The sequence below is a fragment of the Manis javanica genome, chromosome 2 (genome assembly GCF_040802235.1).
Source record: "Manis javanica isolate MJ-LG chromosome 2, MJ_LKY, whole genome shotgun sequence".
NCBI lineage: Eukaryota > Metazoa > Chordata > Mammalia > Pholidota > Manidae > Manis > Manis javanica.
The window spans coordinates 110977451-111005174 of record NC_133157.1 but is presented as its reverse complement, the minus strand read 5'-3'; the positions used below and the strand labels follow the sequence as shown (position 1 = coordinate 111005174).

At 35.5% G+C, this 27724-nt stretch overlaps 1 protein-coding gene across 6 annotated transcripts in view; it reads left to right on the top strand.

The window, feature by feature from the left end:
• Positions 1 to 27724, top strand: part of MALRD1 (MAM and LDL receptor class A domain containing 1) — a 672837-nt gene that overhangs the window by 553767 nt on the left and 91346 nt on the right. For 3 of the 6 annotated variants that reach the window (XM_073229124.1, XM_073229120.1, XM_073229122.1), the window contains one exon: positions 5237 to 5287. The exons of 2 other annotated variants lie outside the window; for them this stretch is intronic. In XM_073229124.1, the coding sequence (XP_073085225.1) occupies positions 5237 to 5287 (51 nt within the window). Of the gene's footprint in view, positions 434 to 5236; positions 5288 to 27724 lie in introns of those variants that run through there. One more of the 6 variants, XM_073229126.1, reaches the window with a different exon arrangement.

Below are 27724 nucleotides of genomic sequence, written 5' to 3'. Positions count from 1 at the left end.
ATTCCAATGAGGTCACCTCCCACAAAAGATTGTCTGTGGAAGCTGAGTGTTTGGCAAAACTTGTGAAGGAAGCCCAGACTCAAACCATAAGAGACATGTCAGCAAACAGTTTAACTTCCTTTTTGTCATGTGGGTGACTGGAGAAACAGGAAGGCTGGGTTTTTTTTATTTTTTATTTTTTTTATTGAAGCCACATGAAAACTAAATTCTTAAATTTTGCTTTATATAAGAAAAAAAAAAAGAAATACCTTAGAGTCCCATAAGGCACACAACTAAGTAAAACTTAGGAAATAAGTGTGAGCAGTGGTCCAGAAGTTCAAATATAGAAAAAGTTACAGCATCAAAAATGTACATTTTTCTCCTCCAAAATAAAATTGTGCAGCAAAGAAAAAAAACTTAGTCTTAATATTGTGTTTTATGTCAGAAAAAGCATCCATTGTACCACCAAGTAGTGTTAAATTGTATATAGATCGATGAGACTCACATGCTTATTTGTCCCTGGAATGCTGGTAGGATATAGTCATCTCTAAATGGTCTTGGGTAGGAGAATGGCTGAAATGCAGTAGTTCAAATTCAGCAGGCACATCTCTTGATCCCCACAAGAATCTTCTATAATAACTCTGCCTACCACACTTGGAGGATCCCATACTCAAAGCAACTTTTCCCCAACTCACACCAGACATTTTGGGAAATATGCAAAAATAAAACAAACTAACATTTCAAAATCAGAGTTTTACCCTCCATAGTATCCATGAAGGAGCCACTGAAATCTCAGTGCTCCATTCCTTTAGAGCCCAGGAACTTAAGCATGCATCTCTAGTCTTCCACTGTGAAATCAGGGTGAGAAATGACAAATATTCTCTATTTGTATGAGTATATAACAAGTGAATATTACTTTTTATCTGATCATATTTGCAATGTATATGCCTCTGGGCAGAAGCTAAACCACTGTATCAATTTCAAGATTCAGATAATTTGAATGTTTTGAACTCAACAGACAGGCTGTAGTTTGACCTAACTAAACCTCAGAGTTGTTATTGCCCTGTACAGTCATTGTGCGGTTTTGTGTCTATACATCACGTACGCAGAATATATGGGGCTTTTTTGGGAGAAGTGGTAGTAGAAAAGGAAGTTATCTCCACAGCAGAGCTGGGCAAATTTAATTGAAACGCTCAAGTCACCTTCCTCCCCTCAATATGTGTTGCAGTGACTCCCACTGAATGTGATGCCCACCAGGGGGTACTGCTTCCACAGGGATATTGTGTTCTACTCAGTGTATATTCCCTGAAGTCCCACCACAGTGTCCAAGGCTATCTCCAATCCTGAAAAAGGTGGAGGGGAAAAGTCTGTTTTAATTTTTTAAATAAATAAAGGTCGATGGGGTCTTTCAAAAAAGCAACTGAAATTGAATACTGAATAGTTTATTAAAATGTTCTTTCTACCTTAACAATATTCTGTATCATATATTTTAGGGAGTCTCATAGCACTTGACTATTTTGAAAAATGTCGTATCCAACAGCATCTAATTCTAACTTTTATCTCCCTGGGTCACTGTTACCCTGTGGTTAAAAAGTTCCTGTCATTTCATTATTTGAACTTATCTAGTTTCCTCCTTTCCCATTTCTACACAACCCAGAAATAACTGTATTTGTGGTATTACACAGCAAAAGCCAAGATGTGGACATTGCAGAATAATTTTTTTGTTTTTCAAATGAAAAGAAAAAAGACAAGAGAATTTGGAGTTTTATCTTTGAAAAAAAAAAAGTGGGACATGTTTTTCTTATCCAACTAAAACTCATCTAAGAATTGCTTTCTATTCATATTACTATATCTTAATGCCATCTGTATGACTGTATCTGGGACATTCATTTTTAATAATGGTTATTAAATAAAAGATAAAGGCTAAAATTTTCAGATTTTAACATCCAAAGGTGTATTTATCATAAATGTATCATCCCAAAGGTGTGTTTTTTTAATTGAAATATAATTGACACACAATATCCTGTTTGTTTCAGGTGTACATCATTGTGATTCAATAATTATTTACATTTTGAAATTACCCCCCTAAGTCCAGTTACAATATGTCACCATGAAAACTTATAGCAGTATTATTGACTATATCCCCTATGTTATACATTACATCCCCATGACATGTTTATTGGATAAAGGGAAGTTTGTACCACTTAATCCCCTTTATGTATTTTGTCTGACACCCAATAATACCTCCCTGCTCTGGTGACCAACAATTTGTATCTAGGAGTCTGTTTCTGTTTCTTTTTGTTTATTAGGTAATTTTGTTTGTATTTTAGATGTAAGTGAAATCATATAGGATTAGTCTTTCTCTGACTTATTTCACTTAGTATAATACCCCCTAGGTCCCTCCATGTTGTCACAAATGGAAAGATTTCATTCATTTTTATGGCTGAGTAATATTCCATTGTGTGTATGCAATAAATATACACATGCACATACAAACCACATCCCCTTTATTCACTGATCTATCAAAGGACACTTAGGTTGCTTCCATATCTTGGTCATTGTACACAATGCCACAATGAACATAAGGCTGTTATTTGTCAAATAAGCCTTTATTATATTGAGGTATGGTTCCTTCCATATGTACTTTGTTGAGAATTTTCATCATAAATAGATACTGAATTTTGTCAAATGCTTTTTCTACATCTCTTGAGATAATATGATTTTTAGCATTCATTCTGTTAATGTGGCATATTACATTGGTCAATTTACAGATGTTGAACTATCCTTACATCCCCAAAAGAAATTCTACTTGATTATGGTATATAATACGTTTAATGGATTTTGAATTTGGCTTACTAATATTTTATTGAGGGCTTTTGTATCTGTGTTCATCAAGGATATTGCCTGTGTTTTTCTTATTTGGTGGTGTCTTTATCTAGTTTTGGAATCTGTATTCTAGCCTATAATCTCAGTTTGGAAGTGTTTGTTCCTCTTTAATTCTTTGTAATAATTTAAGAAGGGTAGGTATTAACTCTTGAATGTTTAGTAGAACTCAATTGTGAAGCCATCTGGTTCTGGCCTTTTGGGTTTGGGGAGTTTAAAAATTACTGATTCAATTCCATTACTTGTAATAAGTCTATTCATATTTTCTGTTTCTTCGTGATGCAGTCCTGGAATATTACATGTTTCTAGGAATTTTTTTTAATAAATTTTATTTTTTAGAGCAATTTTAGGTTCATAACAAAATAGAGCAGAAAGTGCAGGGAGTTCCCTTATACCTCCTGTTTCTACATTCCTATCCCAAACCTCCCCCAGTGTTATTGTGTCCTTTTCATAGCAACCTGTCAGGAGGTACAGATTTCCATTTGTCCCATTACTGATAATGTTCACTTTGATTCCTTGCATAAGAGTGTTTTCTGCCAGGCTGTGGCTCTGAAGTCACTTTTTTCCTTTGGTAAGTAGTATTTTTGTGAAGAGGAACTTTGAAACTATGTAACTGTCCCTATTCTTATCACACTTAGGATTCATTTGTGTTGTAAAGATTCATGCTTTTCTTTTTTATTCAGTGGGTTATAATCCTATACTATCATCATTTATTCTGTTGCTCAAATTGTCTCTGATTTGGTCTGTAGGAGCTCCTGCAAGCTGGTTTTGACATGACCTCATCACTCTTCGAGTACTCCTCTGCTTTCCAGAACACAAGATGTTCAAGGCTCTTTTTTATTTTAATTGGAATATAGTTCACATGCTATAAAATTCACCTCTTAAAAGTATATAGTCCAGTGTTTTTTATGTATTTACAGAGTTATGCAGTGATCACCACTAATTACGGAATGTTTCTATCATCCCAAAGAGAGGCCTTGTATCCATTTGCAGTTACTACCCATTTCTCTCCATTTCCACCCTCCCTCTTGCACTATTAATTATTTTTAACTTATTTTTATTAAGGTATGATTGATATACAGTCTTATGAAGGTTTCACATGAAAAAACAATGTGGTTACTACATTTGCCCATATTATCAAGTCCCCACCCATACCCCAATGCAGTCACTGTCCATCAGTGTAGTAAGATGCCACAGATTCACTATGTGCCTTCTCTGTGCTACACTGTTCTTCCTGTGATCCCCCACACCATGTGTACTAAACACAATACCCATCACTCCCATTCTCCCTCCATCCCACCCACCCTCCCACACCCCTCCTGGAGTCTCCAAGTCTGCTGCTATTTTGTTCCTTCAGTTTTGCTTTGTTGTTATACTCTCCAAATGAGGGAAATCATTTGGCATTTATCTTTCTCCACCTGGCTTATTTCACTGAACATAATGTCTTCCAGCTCCATCCATGTTGTTGCAAATGGTAGAATCTGTTTCTTTCTTACTGCCGAATAGTATTCCATTGTGTATATGTACCACATCTTCTTTATCCATTCATCTACTGATGGACACTTAGGTTGCTTCCGTATCTTGGCTATTGGAAAAAGTGCTGCAATAAACATAGGGGTACATATGTCTTTTTTGAATCTTAGAATTTGTATTCGTTGGGTAAATTCCAAGAAGTGGGATTCCAAGGTCAAATGGAATTTCTATTTTTAGGTTTTTGAGGAACCTGCATATTGCTTTCCACAATGGTTGAACTAGCTTACATTCCCACCAGCAGTGTAGGAGGGTTCCCCTTTCTCCGCATCCTCACCAGCATTTGTTGTTCTTAGTCTTTTTGATGCTGGCCATCCTTACTGCTGTGAGGTGATATCTCACTGTGGTTTTAATTTGCATTTCCCTGATGATTAGTGATGATGAGCATCTTCTCATGTGCCTGTTGGCCATCTGAATTTCTTCTTTGGAGAACTGTCACTTCATATCCTCTGCCCATTTTTTAATTAGGTTTTTTCTTTTTGGATGTTGAGGCATATAAGTTCTTTATATATTTTGGATGTTAACCCCTAGTTGGATATGTCATTTACAAACATATTCTCCCATACTGTAGGATGCCTTTTTGTTCTGTTGATGGTGTCCTTTGCTGTACAGAAACTATTTAGTTTGATCTAGTCCCATGAGTTAATTTTTGCTTTTGTTTCCCTTACTCGAGGAGATGCATTCAGGAAGAAGTTGCTCATGCTTATATTCAGGAGATGTTTGCCTATGTTGTCTTCTAAGATTTTTATGGTTTCATGACTTACATTCAAGTCTTTGATACATTTAGAGTTTACTTTTGTGTATGGGGTTAAAGAATAATCCAGTTTCATTCTCTTGCATGTAGCTGTCCAGTTTTGCCAACACCAGCTGCTGAAGAGGCTGTCATTTTCCCATTGTAAGTCCATTGCTCCTTTATTGTATATTAATTGACCATATATGGTTGGGTTTATTTCTGGGCCCTCTAGTCTGTTCCATTGGTCTATGGGTCTAATCTTGTGCCAGTACCAAATTGTCTTGATTACTGTGGCTTTGTAGTAGAGCTTGAAGTTGGGGAGCATAATCCCCCCCAGCTTTATACTTCCTTCTCAGAATTGCTTTGGTTATTCAAGGTCTTTTGTGGTTCCATATGAATTTTAGAATGATTTTCTCTAGTTCTTTGAAGATTCACTATGTGCTGTTGGTATTTTGATAGGAATTGCACTGAATCTATAGATTGCTTTAGGCAGGATGGCCAATTTGACAATATTAATTCTTCCTACCCATGAGCATGGGATGTGTTTCCATTTATTGATATCTTCTTAAATTTCTCTTAAGAGTATCTTGTAGTTTTCAGGGTATAGGTCTTTCACTTCCTTGGTTAGTTTTTTTCCTAGGTATTTTATTCTTTTTAATGCAATTGTGAATGGAATTGTTTTACTGATTTCTCTCTCTGTTAGTTCATTGTTACTGTATAGGAATGCCACAGATTCCTGTGTATTAACTTTGTATCCTGCAACTTTGCTGAATTCATATATTAGCTCTAGTAGTTTAGGGGTGATTTCTTTAGGGTTATTTATGTACAATATCATGTCATCTGCACACAGGGACAGTTTGACTTCTTCCTTGCTGATCTGGATGCCTTTTATTTCTTTGTGTTGTCTGATTGTCGTGGCTAGGACCTCCAGTACTATGTGAAATAGAAGTGGGGAAAGTGGGCCTCCTTGTCTTGTTCCTGATCTTAAAGGAAAAGCTTTCAGCTTCTCACTGTTCAGTATGATGTTGTCTATGGGTTTATCATATATGGCCTGTATTATGTTGAGGTACTTGCCCCCCATACCCATTTTGTTCAGAGTTTTTATCATGAAAGAATGTTGAATTTTGTGAAATGTTTTTTCAGCATCTATGGAGATGATCATTGTGGTTTTTGTCCTCCCTTTTGTTGATGTAGTGGATGACGTTGATGGATTTTCGAATGTTGTACCATCCTTGCATCCCTGGAATAAATCCTACTTGATCATGTGGATGATCTTTTTGATGTATTTTTGAATTCTGTTTGCTTATATTTTGTTGAGTATTTTTGCATCTATGTTCATCAGGGATATTGGTCTGTAATTTTTTTTGTGTGTGGTGTCTTTACCAGTTTTGATATTAGAGTTATGCTGGCCTCATAGAATGAATTTGGAAGCATTCACTCTTTTTCTAATCTTTGGAACACTTCAAGGAAGATGGGTATTAGGTCTTCACTAAATGTTTGACAAAATTGAGAGGTGAAGCCATCTTGTAAAGTGGTTTTGTTCTTAGGTAGGTTTATGATTACCAGTTCAATTTCCTTGCTGGTAATTAGTCTGTTCAGATTTTCTTTCTTCCTTGGTCAGCCTTGGAAGGTTGTATTTTTCTAGGAAGTTGTCCATTTCTTCTAGGTTTTCCAGTTTTTTAGCATATAATTTTTCATAGTATTCTCTAATAATTCTTTGTATTTCTGTGGTGTCCGTAGTGATTTTTCCTTTCTTGTTTCTGATTCTGTTTATGTGTGTAGACTCTTTTTTACTTGATAAGTCTGCCTTGGGGTTTATCTATTTTGTTTATTTTCTTGAAGAACCAACTCTTGCTTTCATTGATTCTTTCTATTGTTTTATTCTTCTCAATTTTATTTATTTCTGCTCTAATCTTTATTATGTCCCTCCTTCTACTGACTTTGGGCCTCATTTGTTGTTGTTTTTCTACTTTCATTAATTGTGAGTTTAGACTGCCCATATGGGATTGTTCTTTTTCCTGAGGGAGGCCTGTATTGCAATATACTTTTCTCTTAGCACATCCTTGGCTGTGTCCCACAGACTTTGTGGTGTTGAATTGTTGTTGTCATTTGACTCCATATATTGCTTGATCTCTGTTTTTTTTTTTGGTCATTGATCCATTGGTTATTTGGGAGCATGTTGTGAAGCCTCCATGTGTTTGTGGGATTTTTCATTTTCTTTGTGTAATTTATGTCTAGTTTCATACCTTTGTGGTCTGAGAAACTGTTTGATACAATTTCAGTCTTTTTGAATTTACCAAGGCTCTTTTCGTGGCCTAGTATATGATCTATTCTTGAAAATGTTCCATGTGCATTTGAGAAAAATATGTATTCTCCTGCTTTTGGGTGTAGAGTTCTATAGATGTCTGTTATGTCCATCTGTTCTAAAGTGTTGTTCAATGCGTTTGTGTCCTTACTTATTTTCTGTCTGGTTGATCTGTCCTTCAGAGTGAGTGGAGTGTTGAAGTCTCCTAGAATGAATGCACTGCATTCTATTTCCCTTTTTAATTCAGTTAGTATTTGTTTCACATATGTAGATGCTCCTGTGTCGGTTGCATAGATATTTATAATGGTTATATCTTCTTGTTGGACTGACATCTTTATCATTATGTAATGTCCTTCTTTGTCTCTTGTTACTTTCTGTGTTTTGAAGTCTATTTTGTCTGATACAAGTACTGCAACTAATGCTTTTTTTTCTCTGTTAGTTGCATGAAATATCTTTTTCCATCCCTTCATTTTTAATCTGTTTATGTCTTTGGGTTTAAAGTGAGTCTTTTGTAGGCAGCATATAGATGGGTCCTGTTTTTTTATCCATTCAGTGACTCTATGTCTTTGAATTTGTATTCAGTCCATTTGCATTTAGGGTGATTATCAATAGGTATGTACTTATTGCCACCACAGACTTCAGATTTGTCGTTACCAAAGGTTCAAGGTTAACTTCTTACTATATAAGAGTCTAACTTAACTCACTTAATATGATATTACAAACACAATCTAAAGGTTCTTTTCTTTTTCTCCTCCTTTTTCTTCCTCCTCCATTCTTTATACATTAGGTATCATATTCTGTACTGCTTGTCTATCCCTTGATCGACTCTGGGGATAATTAATTTAATTTTGCATTTGCTTAGTAATTAGCTGTCCTACTTTTTTTACTGTGGTTTTCTTACCTCTGGTGACAGCTATTAAACCTTAGGAACACTTCCATCTGTAGCAGTCCCTACAAAATAGACTGTAGAGATGGTTTGTGAAAGGTAAATTCTCTCAGCTTTTGCTTATCTGAAAATTGTTTCAACCCTCCTTCAAATTTAAATGATGATCTTGCTGGATAAAGTAATTTTGTTCCAGGCCCTTTGCTTCATTGCATTAAATACATCATGCAACTCCCTTCTGGCCTGTCAGGTTTCTGCTGAGAAGTCTGTTGTTAGTCTGATGGGCTTTCCTTTGTATGTGATCTTATTTCTCTCTCTCGCTGCTTTTAATAGTCTGTCTTTACCCTTGATCTTTGCCATTTTAATTATTATATGTCTTGGTGTTGTCCTCCTTGGGTCCCTTGTGTTGGGAGATCTGTGCACCTCCATTGCCTGAGAGACTATCTCCTTCCTCAGATTGGGGAAAGTTTTCAGCAATTACCCCCTCAAAGACACTTTCAATCCCTTTCTCTCTCTCTTCTTCTGCTGGTATCCCTATAATGCAAATGTTCCGTTTGGATCGGTTATGCAGTTCTCTCAATATTCTTTCATTCTTAGAGATCCTTTTTTCTCTCTGTGCCTCAGCTTCTTTGTATTCCTCTTCTCTGGTTTCTATTTCATTTGTCGTCTCCTCCACCATATCCAACCTGCTTTTAATACCCTCCATTGTATTCTTTAATGATTGGATCTCGATCGGAATTCATTCCTGAGTTCTTGGATATCTTTCTGTACCTCCATTGGCATGTTAATGATTTTTATTTTGAACTTCCTTTCAGGAAGAGTCATGATTTCCATGTCATTTAAATCTTTTTGGGAGTTGTAGTAATAATTTTACTCTGGACCAGGTTCCTTTGGCATTTCATATTTGTATATGGTGCCCTCTAGTGTCCAGAAGCTCTACTCTCTGGAGATGTTCAGCCCCTGAAGCAATGTTGGGGGTCACAGGGGAGTGGTATTGGTGCCTGGGGGAAGGAAAGAGCTGTTTCCTGCTTCCCAGCTGCTATGCCTGCCTCCACTGCCTGAACCAGTGGACCGAGCACACAGGTATAAGCTTTTGTCCCAGAGCTGCCAGATATAGATCCCTGCTTTCCACAAGCAGCCAGAATCCCAGTCTCCCCAGGAAGTCCACCTGTCCCAGCTTTCCAACCCTGTAATCATGAGAGTATGATGAAAGCACCATGAAATGTAGGTTTGTGCTCCCAGAGCAGATTTCTGGAGCTAGGTATTCAGCAGTCCCAGGTGTCCACTCCCTCCCTGCTCAGTTTCTCTTCCTCCCACCAGTGAGCTGGGGTGGGGCAGGGACTTGGGTCCCCCTGGGCCACCGCTTTGGTATGTTGCCCTGTTCCGTGAGGTCTGCTCATTTCTCCAGGTATATGCAGTCTGTTGCAGTCCTCTTTCCTGTTGCTCTCTCAGTGTTAGTTCTATTTATTATATTTTCATATTATATGAAGTTTTAGGAGGAAGCCTGTGTCTCACCTCTCATGCCTCCATCTTTAATCCTCTTGCCTGTTTCTAGGAATTTATCAGTTTCAGGTTTTTCAGTTTGTTGGTATATAGCTGTTCATCATAGTTTCTTATGATTCTTGGTATTTCTGTGTTAGCTGTATAATTTCTTCTCCTTTATTTCTGATATTATTTGGGCCCTCTTTTTTTCTTATGAGTCTGGCTAGAGGTTTATTGATTATTTTTTCAAAGAACCAGCTTTTAATTTCACTGACCTTTTCAATCATTTTATTAGTCTTTATTTCATTTGTTTTTTCTCTGATCTTTATTATTTCCTTCCTTCCACTAACTTTGGAGTTTATTCTTTTTCTAGTTCCTTTAGGTGTAAATTTAGATTGTTTGAGATATTTCTTATTTCTTGGGTTAGGCCTATACCACTGTGAGCATCCCTATTAGAAGTACTTTTGCTGTGTCTCATAGATCTTGGGAAGTTGTTTCCATTTTTCATTTGTTCCTTTTTGATTTATTTGTTGACCCATTGGTTATTCAGTAGCATGTTGTTTAGTCTCCATGTGTTTGTGATTTTTCATTATCTTGCAGTTATTTCTAGTTTCCCACCATTGCGGTCAGAAAAAAACACTTTATATGATTCCAGTCTTCTGGAATTTATTGAGACTTGTTTGGTCTAACTTGTGACTTATCCTCAATAATGTTCTTTGTGCTCTTGAAAAGAATATGTATTCTGCAATTTTTGGAAGAAATGTTTTATATACACTTTTTAAGTGATTCTGGTCTAATGTATCATATGAGGCCAGTGTTTCTTTATTGAATTTTTGTCTGGGTGATCTATCCATTGATGTTAGTGAGGTCTTAAAGAGCCTTTACTATTATTGTATTACTGTTAATTTCTCCCTTTATGTCTGTTAAACTCTGCTTCATATATTTAGTTATTCCTATGTTGGATACATAAATGTTTACAAATTTATATCCCTTTCTCAAGTTGACCCCTTTATCATTACGTAATGCCCTTTGGCTTTTGTTAGTTCTTGTTTTAAACTCTATTTTGTCTAATCAAGTATTACTACTCTAGCCTTCTTTTCATTTCTGTTTGCATGGAAAATCTTTTTCTATCCCTTCACTTTCAATCTGCATGTATTTTTAGATCTGAAGGGAGTCTCTTGTAAGCAACATATAAATGGGTCTTTTTGCTTTAATTCAGCCACCCTATGTCTTTTGACTGAAGCATTTAGTCCATTTACATTTAAAGTAATTATTGAAAGGTATATGCTTATTCTCATTTTATTAATTGTCTTCTGGTTGTTCCAAAGGTATGTTTGATGCAGTAATGGCTCTGTAATGGTAGGTTGTTTCTATATGATAGCATATATAGTATGATGAATCTGATAAACAAGAAATACTGACATTTTAGAATTAACATTCAAAATCTTGGTAGATAAAATATTTAGAGTGATAACGAGTAACACTGAAGATATTACAAATAAACTACACATTATCAGAGTACCAAGCAGTAATTATATGTGCCCTCATTGCCTTTCACCATCACACAGAGGCTTTACTTGCAAAAGAAGAAAGTGCATTCTGAAATTCAAAAAGGAATCTATAGTGGATAATACTTCATAAAAGGGCATAGTTCTTACAAGAAAAGAAATAATCTTCACACAGATTAATAATTGTTTTACTTACTGGAGAAATGTTTTTCCCAGTTATAATATTACTCTTTGTTTAGGACTTTTTTTTTGTTGTGATCTGGTTCTTCATTAAAAATGGTAGGATCCAACAAAGTATGGAAAAAGTAAGACCTTGACGGAATGATAAAAACCATTTGTTACATTCTTGGAGTGAAAAGCCTTTGTTAGGAGAGAATAATTACAGCTATGTTCTTCCACTTATAATATAATGTGAGTTTGTCTGTCTCTTATGCAAGTTCACTAGTTTATTTTTAATCCCTAAAATAAGCAGCCTAAATTTTATTACAAATTATACTTTACAAAATATTTTCCAACCACTAGATATGATTCCTCTGGAGTTAAATTATAAATACAACATTCATATACATTAAATAGCCCAAGTGGTGTTATAATCTACATATCTAAACCCTGTAATTTTATTATTGGTAATAAGACATAAATGCATAATGGTAGGAATTGGAGATTAACTTGGAGTGGAATAATGATCAATGCATACTTATCCTCAAAATTAAAACTAATCTTCATCATTTGAGACATATTTTTAAAAGATATCTTTCAATGACATATAACAAGCTTAACCCCAAATTAAAATGATCAAAACTTTACAACATACTTTGTTTTTAATGGTTGTGTCAGCAAAACAATATTTTTGTTTGTTCATGCATCTCTCCATATTGACTTGACTTACTTGTGAAAACAGGATACCAGACTAGTCCATAAAATCTATTGAACTGTCTTAGTGGTTAATCTTTTTACCCTTCTATGAAGGTATATTGAACTCTGTGATTTTCAGAGTTAGCAAAATGGGTAAATTTTTGTCTTAGGCTTTGTGAAAGCCATTAAGAAGTACCAGAAGTACTTATGAAATGCTAACCTAAGCAACAATTAATATTGAATTTATTTAAACGTTATCCTATGTGTATGTGTAGTTGACCCTCTTACACTATTATTTCCAATTCCTCAGTAAAAGTGAAAGAGAAAAGAAAAGTAAACATGAAAACAAGTTAGAAACTTACTAAATAGAATAGTGGGCAGGGGGAGATAAAAACAATCCCTATTCTAAATACACATATAATACAACTGGACAAACCTATTTCTAAGAATTCTAGGCAGAGTGCTCTGAATAGTTCAGAAAGATCTAAGGACAAAAAACACCCTCTGCACAGAAATTCTCAAGTTCAATTTGGGTAACATTCCTACAAGACATGAGTCCTTTAAAACTTGAGGTCCTACATTAGATGCCTCAGATCTGAGAGCTTAAAGTGAGAATCCAAGATTACTGGCATCCACATATTACTAGAGGGCATGGGATTGTGAGGGTGGTGGGAGGCTATGAGAGAAAATGTTTCCAATAGACTTCAGGGAGTGGTCTCAGACTTATGCAAACAGACATTACCGTTGCTCCAGAAAGCTACATGTTCTTCCGGCTTTCATTGAATTTGATTCATATGATGACTTAATAGCTGTAGTAATCTATAGTTTGAACACAGTTGTTTTATTGTCCTCTTGTGGACAATGATCAAGTGCAGTTGCCTTTGTGTTTCCTTTGCATATCCTTTTTATTGTAGAGAAGATTGTGTATACTAGTATGGTAATTATTAGTAATCTGGGTAAGATGACAACTGTTGAAACGTAATGAGTAAGACTGTGCATATTATTTATTCAGTTAACCAGAGCTGCAGTTAACTAAACTGTCCAATAATTTTAATAAATTTTTGTAATGGAATCTCCTATTAATTCTGACAATATACAAATTAATGCCCTTTCTTCTAATTTTAGCCCCAGACTCCATTAGCAGATCAAATTAAGTATCTGACATTAGGGTTTTTTAAAGAGACTTATTTAATAGTATGCAGTGTCAATGATAGAAAAACTACATATTCTGTCTCCTCCTCCTAGCATGTATTCCACTTGTCCCCCCATATTTATTCTCCACCCTCTTTTCCCATGCTCTGTGCCTGGGATGCTGACCTACAGGACTCCATCAATAGGCTCACTTGCCCTTTGGCTTTGAAATGAATTCAGCAGAGGATGCAGTGGTGAGATAAGAGTGTTTTTCCTGCCTCTCACTCCTTCCCAGGTCTTCTGAGAGGCAGCTTATGACAGGAGCCTCCCCTGCTACAGTTCCATTTCTGAGCTCAGAAAATAGGTCTTTTTGCTCCTTCACTTTCCCACCATCACTTGTCCTGTTACAGTGCTCCATCCCTTTTGCTTTGCCTAAGCCTTGCTTTCACTTTCATAAAAATCCCCTTTAATAGACTCAGTAAGGCAAATTGACTATGTCATCTGTTTTCTGAACTCTTCTCCTCCAAGCTCTTGATTTTAAGTGGAGAGAAGACTCAAAGTTAGTGCTTTATAAGCATACAGGGCCCCTAAGTAAGGGACCCAGGGCTCCTGTGGGATAGTGTCTTCCTAACTCATTGTAGATACCTGATCTGGTAAAGAAACCATCTTTATTCATTTGCAAGACACTGAAGTTTATAACAAGGCTCAGCAGTTGTTCACAACAACTGCTTTCTCAATCTGCCTTGTTGAAAGGAACTTTGCCTCCAGATGGTATGCTTGTGGTAAACACCTTACAAGAGGAAGCAGCTGGTTCATGTGCAATGGGGTTGGTTGTGCTTATGTAATTCATGCTTGTATGACTTCATGCTTATATGCAAGACAGCATAGGATTCTAAGCAATTAAATGGGGTGTTTAAATAAGGGTCATTTTAAAGATGGGCATTTTCCAATACTAATTTTTCTCATAACAAGACCAGAGCAATCGTGTTAGTAGACAATGTCATCTAATAATATAAATGACCATCATATTTTAATACTATGGGTGAGGTACCACTGTCTCACTTAATTTTAAGAAATAAAATTGGTGAGGGTGTTCTTTTCAGCTAATGGATCTGAGGATCATACTTAGTATCTTTACCAAAATTATGCAGCTAACAAGCAACAGTATAAACCCAATCTGACTACAAATAATGTTCTCTTAACTTTAACCCTCGTAATTAGCCTTTTGGTGCATATGTAAAAAAGCAACAGTTCATAAAGCTATTCATTGTTCATTTGGGGTAAGTAACAGATTCTGTAAAGATTAACATTTGCATAGGAGTACATAAACAATTACATGATCTGATTAGAACTTGAAATAAACTGTGTATCATTATATCTTGTAAAATCTAGACAGTGATCTGTGAATTCAGTATATAAGAAATGAGTGGGAATATAATTATTCTACCTTTTAAATAGTACATTAAACAACAGTGTATCATTTTTCCTACAAAAAAAATCTAATTTTCTTCATTTGCATTTTCTTGGTTGACTCATTGCAAATTTTGTGGCTCAAATAAATAAGGAAATGCAAAGTTTTGCTATGTTAAATATGGGTGGTCCAGTTTTCCCTCAGTTTTTTCTCTTCTTTTAAAAGCATGACACTGTTTCTTCTTTTGTTTATTTTCTCTGAGACAAATCCAAAGGTAAGCATTTTCTTTTTCAGCAGTTCATTAAGAAAGATATTGCCAAAGTGGCTGCTGACTGGGATTATTACTAGGAAAACTCAATCCGCTGTCTTGTCTACTACATTGTCCACAATTTTTGGTTAACCAATGACCCCAAATACTTGTGGAATAAAAAATATTTTATGTTGAAAGTAGGTTTTAAAGCTTCCTCTGTTAGTTTTTCAATTATAGAACTATTTATATCTGTGTTCCAGGCACTCAACAGTGGTGAATGTATGTTAAAAATATAATAAAGTTAATAATAATAATGATAATAAATTTTTTCACAAAGTTGTTTTGTGTGTTGAATGAGATAACCTACGTTCAGCCTTTCAATATTCCTGGTTTAGGAATAAAAGGAACAAAAGTTTACATTGCTTTGTTGTTTAAGATATGAAATGTGCTGTAGATACAGATAGATAGAAAGAGAGATAGCCCTTAACTGAAGAGTTTCAACAGCTGTGTCGAACACTGAGTGATAAAAGACCTATGAAGGTGATTGGGCAGACAGAGGAAAAACACAGAGAAAACTTTTAAAAGCTGTATAAGATTTGAAAAATGTCCTTTGGTGACCTAGAAGTAAGTGTTCCTCAAACTATTTTTCACTGAAAGAGCCCTATTGGCCAAAAGAAGTATAGGAGTGGAGCCTGAAGTGACCCACTGCCAGTGAGACAATTCCTAATAGCCTTTGTGGTTAATCTTTCAAAAGTTTGCAAAATTTGCAATGTATCCAATGTTATATCTGTATTTCACTCCCTATAATAATCATTTTAGTGTAATTGCTGTCTCAAAATTACATATGACATCTCTATCATGTTTTGCATATGCCTTCTCATGCCACTTTTGTACCAACCTGTTTGAATAAAACCAACCGAAAGGAATCTCACATGCCCAGTCTTCCTGGGAGTATATGACAATTAAACTTTCCATGCCAATTGTGTCATTATTATCGATTGGTTGCACCTGAGCAGGGACATATAGGTAAGTAAGGAGACCATATAATTATTCTCCTAAGTGGAACACATTTGAATATAAAAATGGGCACAATTTAGAAAGAATTAATTCCAAGCCAAGACTTTCCCAAATAAACTAGATATGAACTGTTTTTACTCACAACTGTTCTGATACCAACTGTGTGGGTATTTTCCTCACACAAACCAATTCTCCAATTTCCAGGCATCAACCCTGGTGTCCAACAATTCAGTTCAACTCTAACACTGTCTTAATGGAATTAGCTCAAGTTAAAGGTCTCAGTCCTACAAGATGGCCCCCACTGCAAGTACCAATCACAAGTGTTGGGTCTCCCATATTTTTGACCATTTGGTTAGAAATTGGGGCTTCCTACAATCCCCTCCTCAAGTATAATAGTTTGCTAGAATAGCTCACAGAACTCAAGAAAACACTACTTATTATAACCAGTTTCTTATAAAGGATGCAACTCAGGAGCAGCAAAATGGAATGTGTGCATAGGACACGGTACAGGCAAATGTCATGCAGCTTCCATGCTTCCTCTGGGCAGGCCACCCTTGCAGCACCTCTATGTGTTCACCAACTCTGTAGCACCCCAAATCCCATCATTTAGGGTTTTTGTTTGGTTTTTAATTGAGGTTCTATTTCATAGGCATGATTGATTAAGTCTTGGCCTCTGGTGTTTGAACTTAATCTGCAGCCCCTCTCCCCTCCCCTAAGGTCCAGAATGTGACTGGAAGTTCCAGTTCTCTAATTACATGGTTGGTTCCTCTGGCAACCATACCCTATGGTAGCCATCTAAGAGTCCACTAAGAGTCACTTCATTAGCATAAACTCATATAAAGTTAAAGAAGACTTTCTGTAAGCACAAAATGCTCCTATCACCCCTATTACTCAGGAAATTCCAAGAGTTTTAGGAGCTCTGTGTTAGGAAATGAGAACAAAGATTAAAATATATATTTCTTACTGTGTCACACCAAGACATATAATAACCTAATTTATGTGGGAAAGAAATTCTAGAGGTCAAGTAGTGCAGTGTTGAGAGTCCAGTTCAGCCACAATGGAAAGACCTCATTAACACTGTGTTTGCACCACTGGAATTCATCTGAGATACATAAAATCATATATGAGGTAAAATCTTATTTTAGGATTAAAGTCCACATTCCCAAATAAGGCCTAATATGGACCCTCCTAACAAAGACTAAAACCAAATTTGAAAAACCTGCCAAGGAAAGAGAGTCTGAAAGTTGAGTCATGCCAAATTTAAGGAGCTTGAGGAACTCCTTGGGCTTCCCACAGATCATCAGCTTTAACACAGCTGAAAACAAAGACTTCACAAGGTAATCATATAATAACTGAACCAGTCTGCTAGAGAAAAATTGAACACTCTTCAGAGTGACCCAGTCTCTACAATATCTAACCAGTAACATCGAGGATACAGATATGCAGAGATGAAAGAAGTAACCCTTAGTGAAGGAAAAAGGCAATCAGTAGAAACCAATCCCAAAATATTCCAGTTGTTAAATCTAACAAAGACTTTAATGAAGCTATTATAAATGTCTTCAAGGAGTTAAATGAAAATATGGCCTTAATTTATAAACAGACATGGCATCCCAGCAGAGAAATGAAAACTATAAAAAAGAAAATGGGAATTCTAGAACTTAAAAGTCTAATAATTGGACTGAAAATTCCCTGGTTAGGAAGATTAGAGGTAGCAGAAGAATGATTCAGTGACCTTGAGTAAAGAAATTGTACTATCTGAAAAACACAAAGGAAAAAAAACTGACAAAATAAACAGACTTAGAAATTTGTTAGGTAGTATGACATATGCAATGATTTCCCATATGTCTTTTTAGAATTCCAGAAGAGAATGAGAATTGTCCATAAAAGTAAGGATATAAAAGCAAAAAATTACCAAATTTCATGAAAAACATCATCTTAGAGATTCAAGAAACTCAAAAAACCCTAAGCAAGGTAAATGTGATGAAAACCACATCTAAACACATCAGAATAAAACTTCTGAAAACCAAACTGAAAGAGGAAGGGAAAAAAAATCTTAAAAGCTGCTAGAGGGAAAAATCAAAGCAGGATAATTTTAATACATGGTTGTAAAGTCAATAAAATTACATCACAGCCTCAACTTATGTCTCTGTAATAGCCTTTAATATTTCTTAACATTCCAGATTTCCAACCAATTCATATGCATCTTTTAGTTCAGCTGGACCTCCATAAACTGCCTTCTGTGCCTCCCATCAGGTTAAATCTGCACCAGCAGTTCCTATTGAGAGTAAGAATTGGTGTCAGTTCAGCCTGTCAGTCCTGACATTTGGGAGACTGTACCCAAAAACCAGAGAATGCACTGGGTATTGTTTCTAACTGTACTGACTGGTCAAAAGAAAGCCAATCTCCCCATCCTCTATAGAACCCATTATCCATAACAAAGGGCAATCTTGGTTCCTGACTCAAATGAAATACTTTTCAGTCAACATGGCATGTTTTCCACAATACCATTTCTTTTCCTCAGTTAAAGAAAAAAAGCAAAATAAATTTCAAAAAAGCAAATTAAACAAGTCCAAAGAATTTAGATATTGTTCTAATTAAAGTAATTTTTTAGTTAATTTTCATGGTTAGGAAATTGATGTTTCTTGTTAACTGGAGGTTAGTATTATAAACCGGGACTCGTGTACCAGGACTGTAATCAGAAACATAAAGAAAGCAAACATCCAAACGTCAAAATGATAAATACAGTAGGGAAGACAGATGAGTGATAGAGTCACAATACAATGACAGATGTGCATAACAATACTGAAAAAACAATGCAATGAGTTCAGAGAGTACGGCTTGCTTAATCCTGTCTTAGCATGACAATCAATGCTCTTAGATGCAAGCAATAGAAATGATTCTGATGGATTTAAGTAGGAAAAAAATTCATTTAAAAAAATTCCATAATCCACAGAAACACTTGGAAGGCAGGAGAATACTGCTTGGGGCCATGAAGTCAGGAATGATGGCTAATATATGCCCCAGACTGATGGTGAAGGGTATCACTGTGGCTTCCACACAACACTAATGCTAAGCTTGTAGCACTATATAGCATAATAGTGTCCTAGAAACTAACAACTGATGAAACTGCCAACATTACCAGTGAGCATACCCATGATGCATCACTAGCTCCAAACTCTAAGTCTAGGGTGACAGCCTTTCTTTGACAGAGCCTAAGTCATGTGCTGACATCTTAGTTGTCATGGAAACTGGAAAAGCAAATGTCCATAGTGTTCAATTTCTATAATGGAATGTGGGCCCTATCTCTCACTTCTTACATGGAGTGCTTTTGAGCTGAATGGTGAAAAATAAATATTTCCCTAAACAAACAAGGAGATACATACTGTAAGAAGGAACCAAAAGTATAAAGACATATTTCTCAAATGAGCTGTTCAAGTATGTGGCCCAAGTAAAAGAGGTATGGAAGGTAAAATTTTAAAGGCAGATAGTATCCAGATCATGAAAGTTCAGAGCACCATAAAAAAAAGGAAAACCTTATCCTGGGAAAAATGGGGAAGGACATTCATGGATTTGAATGGTATAAAAAATCAATATGCACAAGGGAAAATGAAAGCAAGAATGATCAATTACAAGGCTACTGATTTTTTTCTTTTTAATTAAGGTATCATTGATATACAATCTTATAAAGATTTCACATGAGCAAATTGTGGTTTCAACATTGACCCATATTATCAACTTCCCCCCCCAATTGCAGTCACTGTCCATCAGCATAGTAAGATGCTATAGAGTCAGTACTTGTCTTCTCCATGTTATACTCCTTTCCCCTTAACCTACCTATCTTGTGAGTGCTAATTATGATACCCCTTAATCCCCTTCTCCCTCTCTCCCCACCTGCCCTCCCCAACCCCATCCCGTTTGTAACTGCTAGTCCCTTCTTGGACTCTGTGCTGATGTTTTCTTCCTTCAGTTTTGCTTTGTTGTAATATTCCACAAATTAGTGAAATCATTTGGTACTTGTCTTTCTCTGCCTGATTTATTTCACTGAACATGATACCTTCTAGCTCCATCCATGTTGTTGCAAATGGTAGGATTTGTTTCTTATGGATGAATAGTATTCCATTGTGTATATGTATCACATGTTCTTTATCCGTTCATCTACCGATAGACACTTAGGTTACTTCCATATCTTCGCTATTGTAGGGCTGTGATATGTGCATATGTCTTTTTGAATCTGGAATCTGGTTTTCTTCAAGAAAATTCCTAGGACTGGAATTACTGGGTCACATGGTATTTTTCTTTTTAGTTTTTTGAGGAATCTCCATATTGCTTTCCACAATTGTTGAACTAATTTATGTCCCACCAACCGTGTCGGAGGGTTCTCCTTTCTCTGCATTTGTTGTTCCTTGCCTTTTGGATGTTGGCCATCCTAACTGGTGTGAGGTGATATCTCATTGTGGTTTTAATTTGTATTTCCCTGATAATTAGTGATGTGGAGCATCTTTTCATGTGCCTCTTGGCCATCTGAATTTCTTCTTTGGAGAAGTGTCTGTTCATATCCTCTGCCCATTTTTTAATTGGGTTATTTGTTCTTTAGGTGTTGAGGCATGTGTGCTCATTATATATTTTGAATGCTAACTCCTTATCAGATAAGTCATTTAAAAATATATTCTCCCATACTGTGGGATGCCTTTTTGTCCTGCTGTTGGTGCCCTTTGCTTTACAGAAGCTTTTTAGTTTGATATAGTATGATTTGATCATCTTTGCTTTTGTTTCCCTTGCCCAAGGAGATGTGTTTAGGAAAAAATTGCTCATGAAATTTTTGCCTATGTTTTCTAAGAGTTTTATGTTTTCATGACTTACATTCAGGTCTTTGATCCATTTTGAGTTTACTTTTGTGTAGGGAGTTAGACAATAATCCAGTTTCATTCTCTTACATGTAGCTATCCAGTTTTGCCAACATCAGTTGGTGAAGAGGCTGTCATTTCCCCATTGTGTGTCCATGGCTCCTTTATATATTAATTGGCCATATATGTGTGGGTTTATATCTGGGCTCTCTATTCTGTTCCATTGGTCTATGAGTCTGTTCTTGTGCCAGTATCAAATTGTCTTGATTACTGTGGCTTTGTAGTAGAACTTGAAGATGGGGAGTGTAATCCCCCCAGCTTTGTTCTTCCTTTTTAGGATTGCTGTGGCTATTTGGGGCCTTTCATGGTTCTGTATGAATTTTAGAACTATTTGTTCTAATTCATTGAAGAATGCAGTTGGTGTTTTGATAAGGCATTGCACTGAATCTGTAGACTGCTTTATGCAGGATGGCCATTTTGACAATATTAATTCTTCCTATCCATAAGCATGGTATGTATTTCCATTTTTTGGTGTCTTAATTTCTCTCATGAGTGTCTTTTAGTTTTCAGAAGATAGGTCTTTCACCTCTTGGTTAGGTTTATTCCTAGGTATTTAATTCCTTTTTATGTAATTGTAAATGGAGTTGGTTTCCTGATTTCTTTCTGCTAGTTCATCATTAGTATATAGGGATGCAAAAGATTTCTGTTTATTAATTTTGTATCCTGCTGCTTTGCTGAATTCAGTTATTAGTTCTAGTAGTCTTGGAGTAGATTCTTTGGGGTTTTCAAAGTACAATATCATGTCATCTGCAAATAGTGACAGTTTAACTTCTTCCTTGCCAATCTGGATGCCTTTTATTTCTTCATCTTGTCTGATCACCATAGCTAGGACCTCCAGTACTATGTTGAATAGAAATGGTGAAAGTGAGCATCCTTGTGTTGTTCCCCATATTAGAGGAAAAGCTTCCAGCTTTTCACAGTTAAGTTTGATGTTGGCTGTGGGTTTATCATATATGGCCTTTATTATGTTGAGGTACTTGCCCTCTATATCCATTATGTTGAGAGTTTTTATCGTGAATGGATATTGAATTTTTGTCAACTGCTTATTTGGCATCTATTGAGATGATCATGTGATTTTTGTCCTTTTTGTTGATATGCTGTATGATATTGATGGATTTTCAAATATTGTACCATCCTTGTATCCCTTGAATAATCTCCACTTGATCATGATGGATGATCTTTTTGATGTATTTTTTAATTTCATTTGCTAATATTTTGTTGAGTATTTTTGCATCTATGTTAATCAGGGATATTGGTCTATAATATTCTTTTTTATGGTGTCTTTGCCTGGTTCTGATATTAAAGTGATGCTGGCCTCATAGAATAAGTTTGGAAATATTCCCTCCTCTCTTGCTTTTTGAAAAACCTCAAGGAGGATGAATATTAGGTCTTCTCTAAATGTCTGATAAAATTCAGTCGTATAGTCATATGGTTCAGGTGTTTTGTTCTTAGGTAGTTTCTTGATTAGAAATTCAATTCCATTGCTGGTAATTGGTCTGTTCAGATTTTCTATTTCTTCCTGGGTCAGTCTTAGAAGATTGTATTTTTCTAGAAAGTTGTCCATTTCTTCTAGGTTATACAATTTGTTAGCATGTAATTTTTCATAGTATTCTCTAATAATTCTTTGTATTCCCTTGCAGTCTGTTATGATTTTTCCTTTCTCATTTCTGATTCTGTTTATGTGGGTAGACTCTTTTTTTCCTTGACATGTCTGGCTAGGGGTTTATCTATTTTATTTCCTCAAAGAACCAGCTCCTGATTTTATTGATTCTTTCCATTATTTTATTATTCTCAATTTTATTATTTCTGCCATGATCTTTATTATGTCCCAACTTCTACTGATTTGGGGCCTCTTGTGTTCTTCTAGTTTCATTAATTATGAGTTTAGACTCTTCATTTAGGATTGTTCTTTCTTGAGGTAAGCCTGTATTGCAATGGACTTTCCTCTTAGAACTGCCTTTGCTGAATCCCAGTTTTGGGGGCATTGAGTTGTCTCCATGTTTTGCTTGATCTCTGTTCTTATTTGGTCACTCATCAATTGATTCTTTAGGAGCATGATGCTAAGCCTCCATGTGTTTGTGGTCTTTTTTGTTTTCTTTGCATAATTTAGTTCTAGTTTCATACCTGTGTGGTCTGAGAAGCTGGTTCATACAACTTCAATCCTTCTGAATTTACTGAAGCTCTTTTTGTGCCCTCTGTCCTAGTATGTTATCTATTCTGGAAAATGTTCCATGTCCACTTGAGAAGAATGTGTGTCCTGCTGTGTAGTGTCTGTTAGGTCCATCTTTTCTAATGTGTTGTTTAGTGCCTCTCTCTCCTTACTTATTTTCTTTCTGGTTGATCAGTCTTTTGGAGTGAGAGGTGTGTTAGAGCCTCCTAAACTGAATGCATTGCATGCTGTTTCCCTCTTTAATTCTGTTACTATTTGTTTCACATATTTAATTGCCCCTATATTGGGTGCATAGATATTTGTCATGGTTATATCTTCTTGGACTGGCCCCTTTATCATTATTTAATATCCTTATTTGTCTCTTGTTACTTTCTTTGTTTTGAAATCTATTTTGTCTGCTACAAGTACTGCAACTCCTGCTTTTTTCTCTGCATTATTTGCATGAAATACCTTTTTCCATCCGTTCACTTTCAGTCTCTGTATGTCTTTGGGTTTGAAGTGCATCTCTTGTAGGCAGCATATAGATGGGTCTTGTTTTTTTATCCATTCTGTAATGCTGTGTCTTTTGATTAGTGCATTCATTATGTACTCTTACATTGCTGGCTTTAGATTCATGGTTACCAAAGATCAAAGGGCAGCTTCCTTACTGTCTAACAGTCTAACTTAACTTCCTTATTTGCTATTTCAAACACAATCTGAAGGTTCTTTTTTTTGTGCCTTCTTTCTCCTCCACACCTTATTTTTAGGGGTAATATTCTGTATTCTTTGTGTATACCTTGACTGACTTTGTGGGTAGTTTATTTAATTTTGTATTTGCTTAGTAATTAATCGGTCTACTTCCTTTACTGTGGTTTTATTTTCTCTGGTTACAGCTATTTAGCCTTAGAAGCACTTTCATCCAGAGCAGTCCCTTTAAAATACTCTGTAGAGATGGTCTGTGTAAGGTAAATTCCCTCAACTTTTGCTTATCTGGAAATTTTTTAATCCATGCTTCAAATTTAAATGATAATTTTGCTGGATCAAGTATTCTTGGTTGGAGACCCTTCATTTTGTCGCATTAAATGTATCATGCCACTTCCTTCTGGCTTGTAAAGTTTCTGCTTAGAAGTCTGCTGATAGCCTGATGGGCTTTCCTTTATACGTGATCTTTTTTGTGTCTCTGACTGTTTTTAATACTCTCTCCTTGTTCTTGATCTTTGAGGAGGCTACTGATTTAAATTGAGGAAAGAGGAGATCCTGGATGATTGCTATGGCTGTGGGAATAAGGAGGAAAATACAAAAATAAAACTATGTACAAAAGTAATGAACAAAACTTGAAAACTAATCAGATATAGGGGTGAGTGAAAACAAACTGATACAGGTAACACTCAGGCTTCTGATTTGTACAACTATGTTGCTAGGAATAACAGTCTTGAACTAAGAGAAGAAGAACATTAGAAGGTTTTGCAGGATGATGTTGAATTCAACCTTGGATATGCTGACCCTCAACAACCTGTAGAATAGCCACATGGAGATATTTTCTGGGGAGTTCAATATGGGTGTCTGGTGCTTAGACAGATTGTTAATCAAAAACAGTGTGGTGTAGTGGCAGGTGCTGAAGCTTTTGATTGGACTGTCTTTGGTTTGGGCTATCACTCTAATACTTACAAGCTGTATGATTTACAAAAGTTATTTAACTCTCTGAACTTAATTTTTCAACTATGAATTGGGAATAGCTTCTACCTCTAGGGTTCAAAGGTATGAAGAACTAGATAATGTATATCAATCACAAGTATAATTGCTGAGTAGGAAGTCTTAACATTTAGAAATTTTAACTTTGAAGTCATTAGTTGAAAGGGATAGGCAGAGTACAGAAAGGAATATAAGGAAGAAACTGAGAAGAAAGATAATTTGGGAGAGTACTATCATGAAATCACAAGGAGGATTCAGTCAGACAAGTCTAGTGAGGTAAGGCATGAAAAGCATCTACTTGGGAACTAGAAAACTATCAGCGCCTTCATTAGTTAGACACAGTGAACTGGGAAGGCAGGTGGGATATAGATATGGCATGTGTTTCAAAAATAAAAAGTATAGGATAATATCAGAAAGTAATGATGTTTCTTTAAAATTAAACTACTGAAAATCCCTTTCAGTTTAAAAATGCAATGAATTCTCTGGATTTCTAGCAAGAATAAACCTAAACAATTACTATTACTGAAAATGATTTTCCTCAAATTAAAGTTGCATTTTCTGTAGTTTTAAAAGCAAAATTTAAAAAAAAACACAGAAAAGAGTCCTTAGCAAAGAGTTTAAAGTTCATTGGCCCTTTCTAGTCAAATTTTCCTTTGTTCATTTCTAATTCTTTCTTCTTTCTTTTGAAGGACTGTGTTCTTTGTCTCTATGCAGATAATTGAAAAGCAACTTCTAAATAGCCTATCTAAACATCAGAATAATATCTAAATTATTCTTTGGTAGTTCTTGGTGATCCATTTTAATACAGCTTTTTCATTATTTAAAAAAAACTTTTGAATTTGGCACCATTGCTGGGGGTTTCTAATTATCATGAATATATATGCAAATGTAGGCAAGATGAAGTTTTCTGTTGTCTCAGGACTTTAGTCTATTTTGCTCTGACACCCTTTGGATAGTCTACAAATTACAGACACTACTCCCTTACACCCATACACCTCTCAATTCACTAAAGTATCAACTAACCATGAAGATAAACTTCATTTTCCCCATTATGTCTCTCACACTTAGTTCAGGGTTTAATTAATTAGTTAACTAATTAACTTTATAATATTACTTCATTATGTCTCTCACACTTAGTTCAGGGTTTAATTAATTAGTTAACTAATTAACTTTATAATGAGTGGAACAGAATAGTAGAAATACAGAGAAAGACTTCCATAAATTATAGAAGGGAGCCTTAAATACCACTTAGGTCTATTCTCCATCCTCTGTTTTTTTTTAACCATGATGGAAAGATGATTTGAGTGCTCCTTTGCTTCTGAGAAACGTTTCTAGATCCCAATAGTCACCCAGTGGGTAAATCCAAGTGGAACTATAACTACATGTTAACAATTTAATTAAGGTCTTTGTTAACAAAGGCCAAGATTTTCATTGATATACTGAGTAGCTTCCTGACATGTGCAAGATTAAGAATAGGCAGCCATAGAATTTATAGCAAAATATTGTCTCCTATGGGAGCACATGAATTTGTGATTTCCTTGAAATGACAAAATGATTTATCACCTCCCATATGCACTGCCATCTACCTGGCAGGAGTAATGCTTCCTCTGGCAGGCTCCCTCCAGTGGGAGCAAACAATTTTGATGGATAAAAGACTAAACCAAGATCAAGAAAAGGGAGACAAAAAAAATGTTATCAAAAATATGTAGGGTTTATGCATCTTATTAACAAGATGTGTAGCATAACATTTTATGAAACATCATTCAAGCCTTTAAGTGAAAGACTACTTAATTTTAATCAATGTTTTGCTGATTTATAAGGTAAACACCAGTGAAAATAGAAATAAAGGCTGTCTTTAGCTGGGACAAATGACCATTACACATATCTCTACATAATAAACCCAAAACAAGAGTCATATTAAATAGTGTAGTTTCTTATTCTCACTATATTTTGGAAAGGAAACCTTTGTTGTAATAAATGGCTGCATTTCTTTGCTTTAACTTATTCCCAGTTGCAAACAAATAACTTTCAGCTGGATCTAGAATTCAGTCTTTAAGTGAAAAGAGGTTAGGGAACAAAGTTCCCAAAAGAAACTACCTTTGTCATTGAATTCAGTAAAATAGAAAATGAGACAGCATGAAAATTGAAGCTGAAAATATCCACATCTAGAGGGGAAATCAGGAAGTGACTATCAAGAGAATTAGACACAACAAAGAAATGTAAAAGATAGACACAGCAATGTGTGCTGGGGCTGAGTTCTTGAATATTTATGGATTGTTTTAGCTTCATGCCCCACCTGCTACATGAAAGTCTTATGAAGATTGGAGGTATTTGGGTTTGGTAAAAACTATGACTTTTTTTCCTGTTTATTTAACAGAAAGGAATCAGACCTTCTCCTCTGGTAACTTTAATTGCAGAATTTATGTGGAACTAAAGACTCATTTTAAAGAGTAAGAAACATAATACAGTTTGTCAATACTTTGCCCTGTTCTGTGGAGTAAAAACCACAAACAGTGGGAATTTGTAGACACAATGATGCTGCAAAAGTCATAGAAACTGCATTTAAGATCAAAAAGAAACATTTGCATCTGTTTGGGTTTTGTCATTGTTGTTTCGTTCTCCCAAAGTCGTCTGCCAAGATTAATTTTTTTAAATGAAATGCAAATTGAAGAGTTTTTAAATATCTGCAGTAAGACTTGAGGAGGGTATCTGCTTTTAGGAGTTTGCTCTTTGTATTCAGGTTTTACACACCATTTCTGGCTCTGATTTCTCCAGGTTATGTAATATTCTAGGCTCTACTTTCTTCGATGTAACTATTGATGATTTGAAGATACACTTAATATTGAAGACCCTAGAGATCCCAGGAAGTCACATATTTGTGGAAATAAGACATTGGTGTCCAAAATTATTTCCTTTATAACTGAGATAAAATTACTGCTATATGAAATACATAAAGACATATGACATACCCATTGCTGAAAAAAAATGCCAGTAAGATAAAGACATATTTTT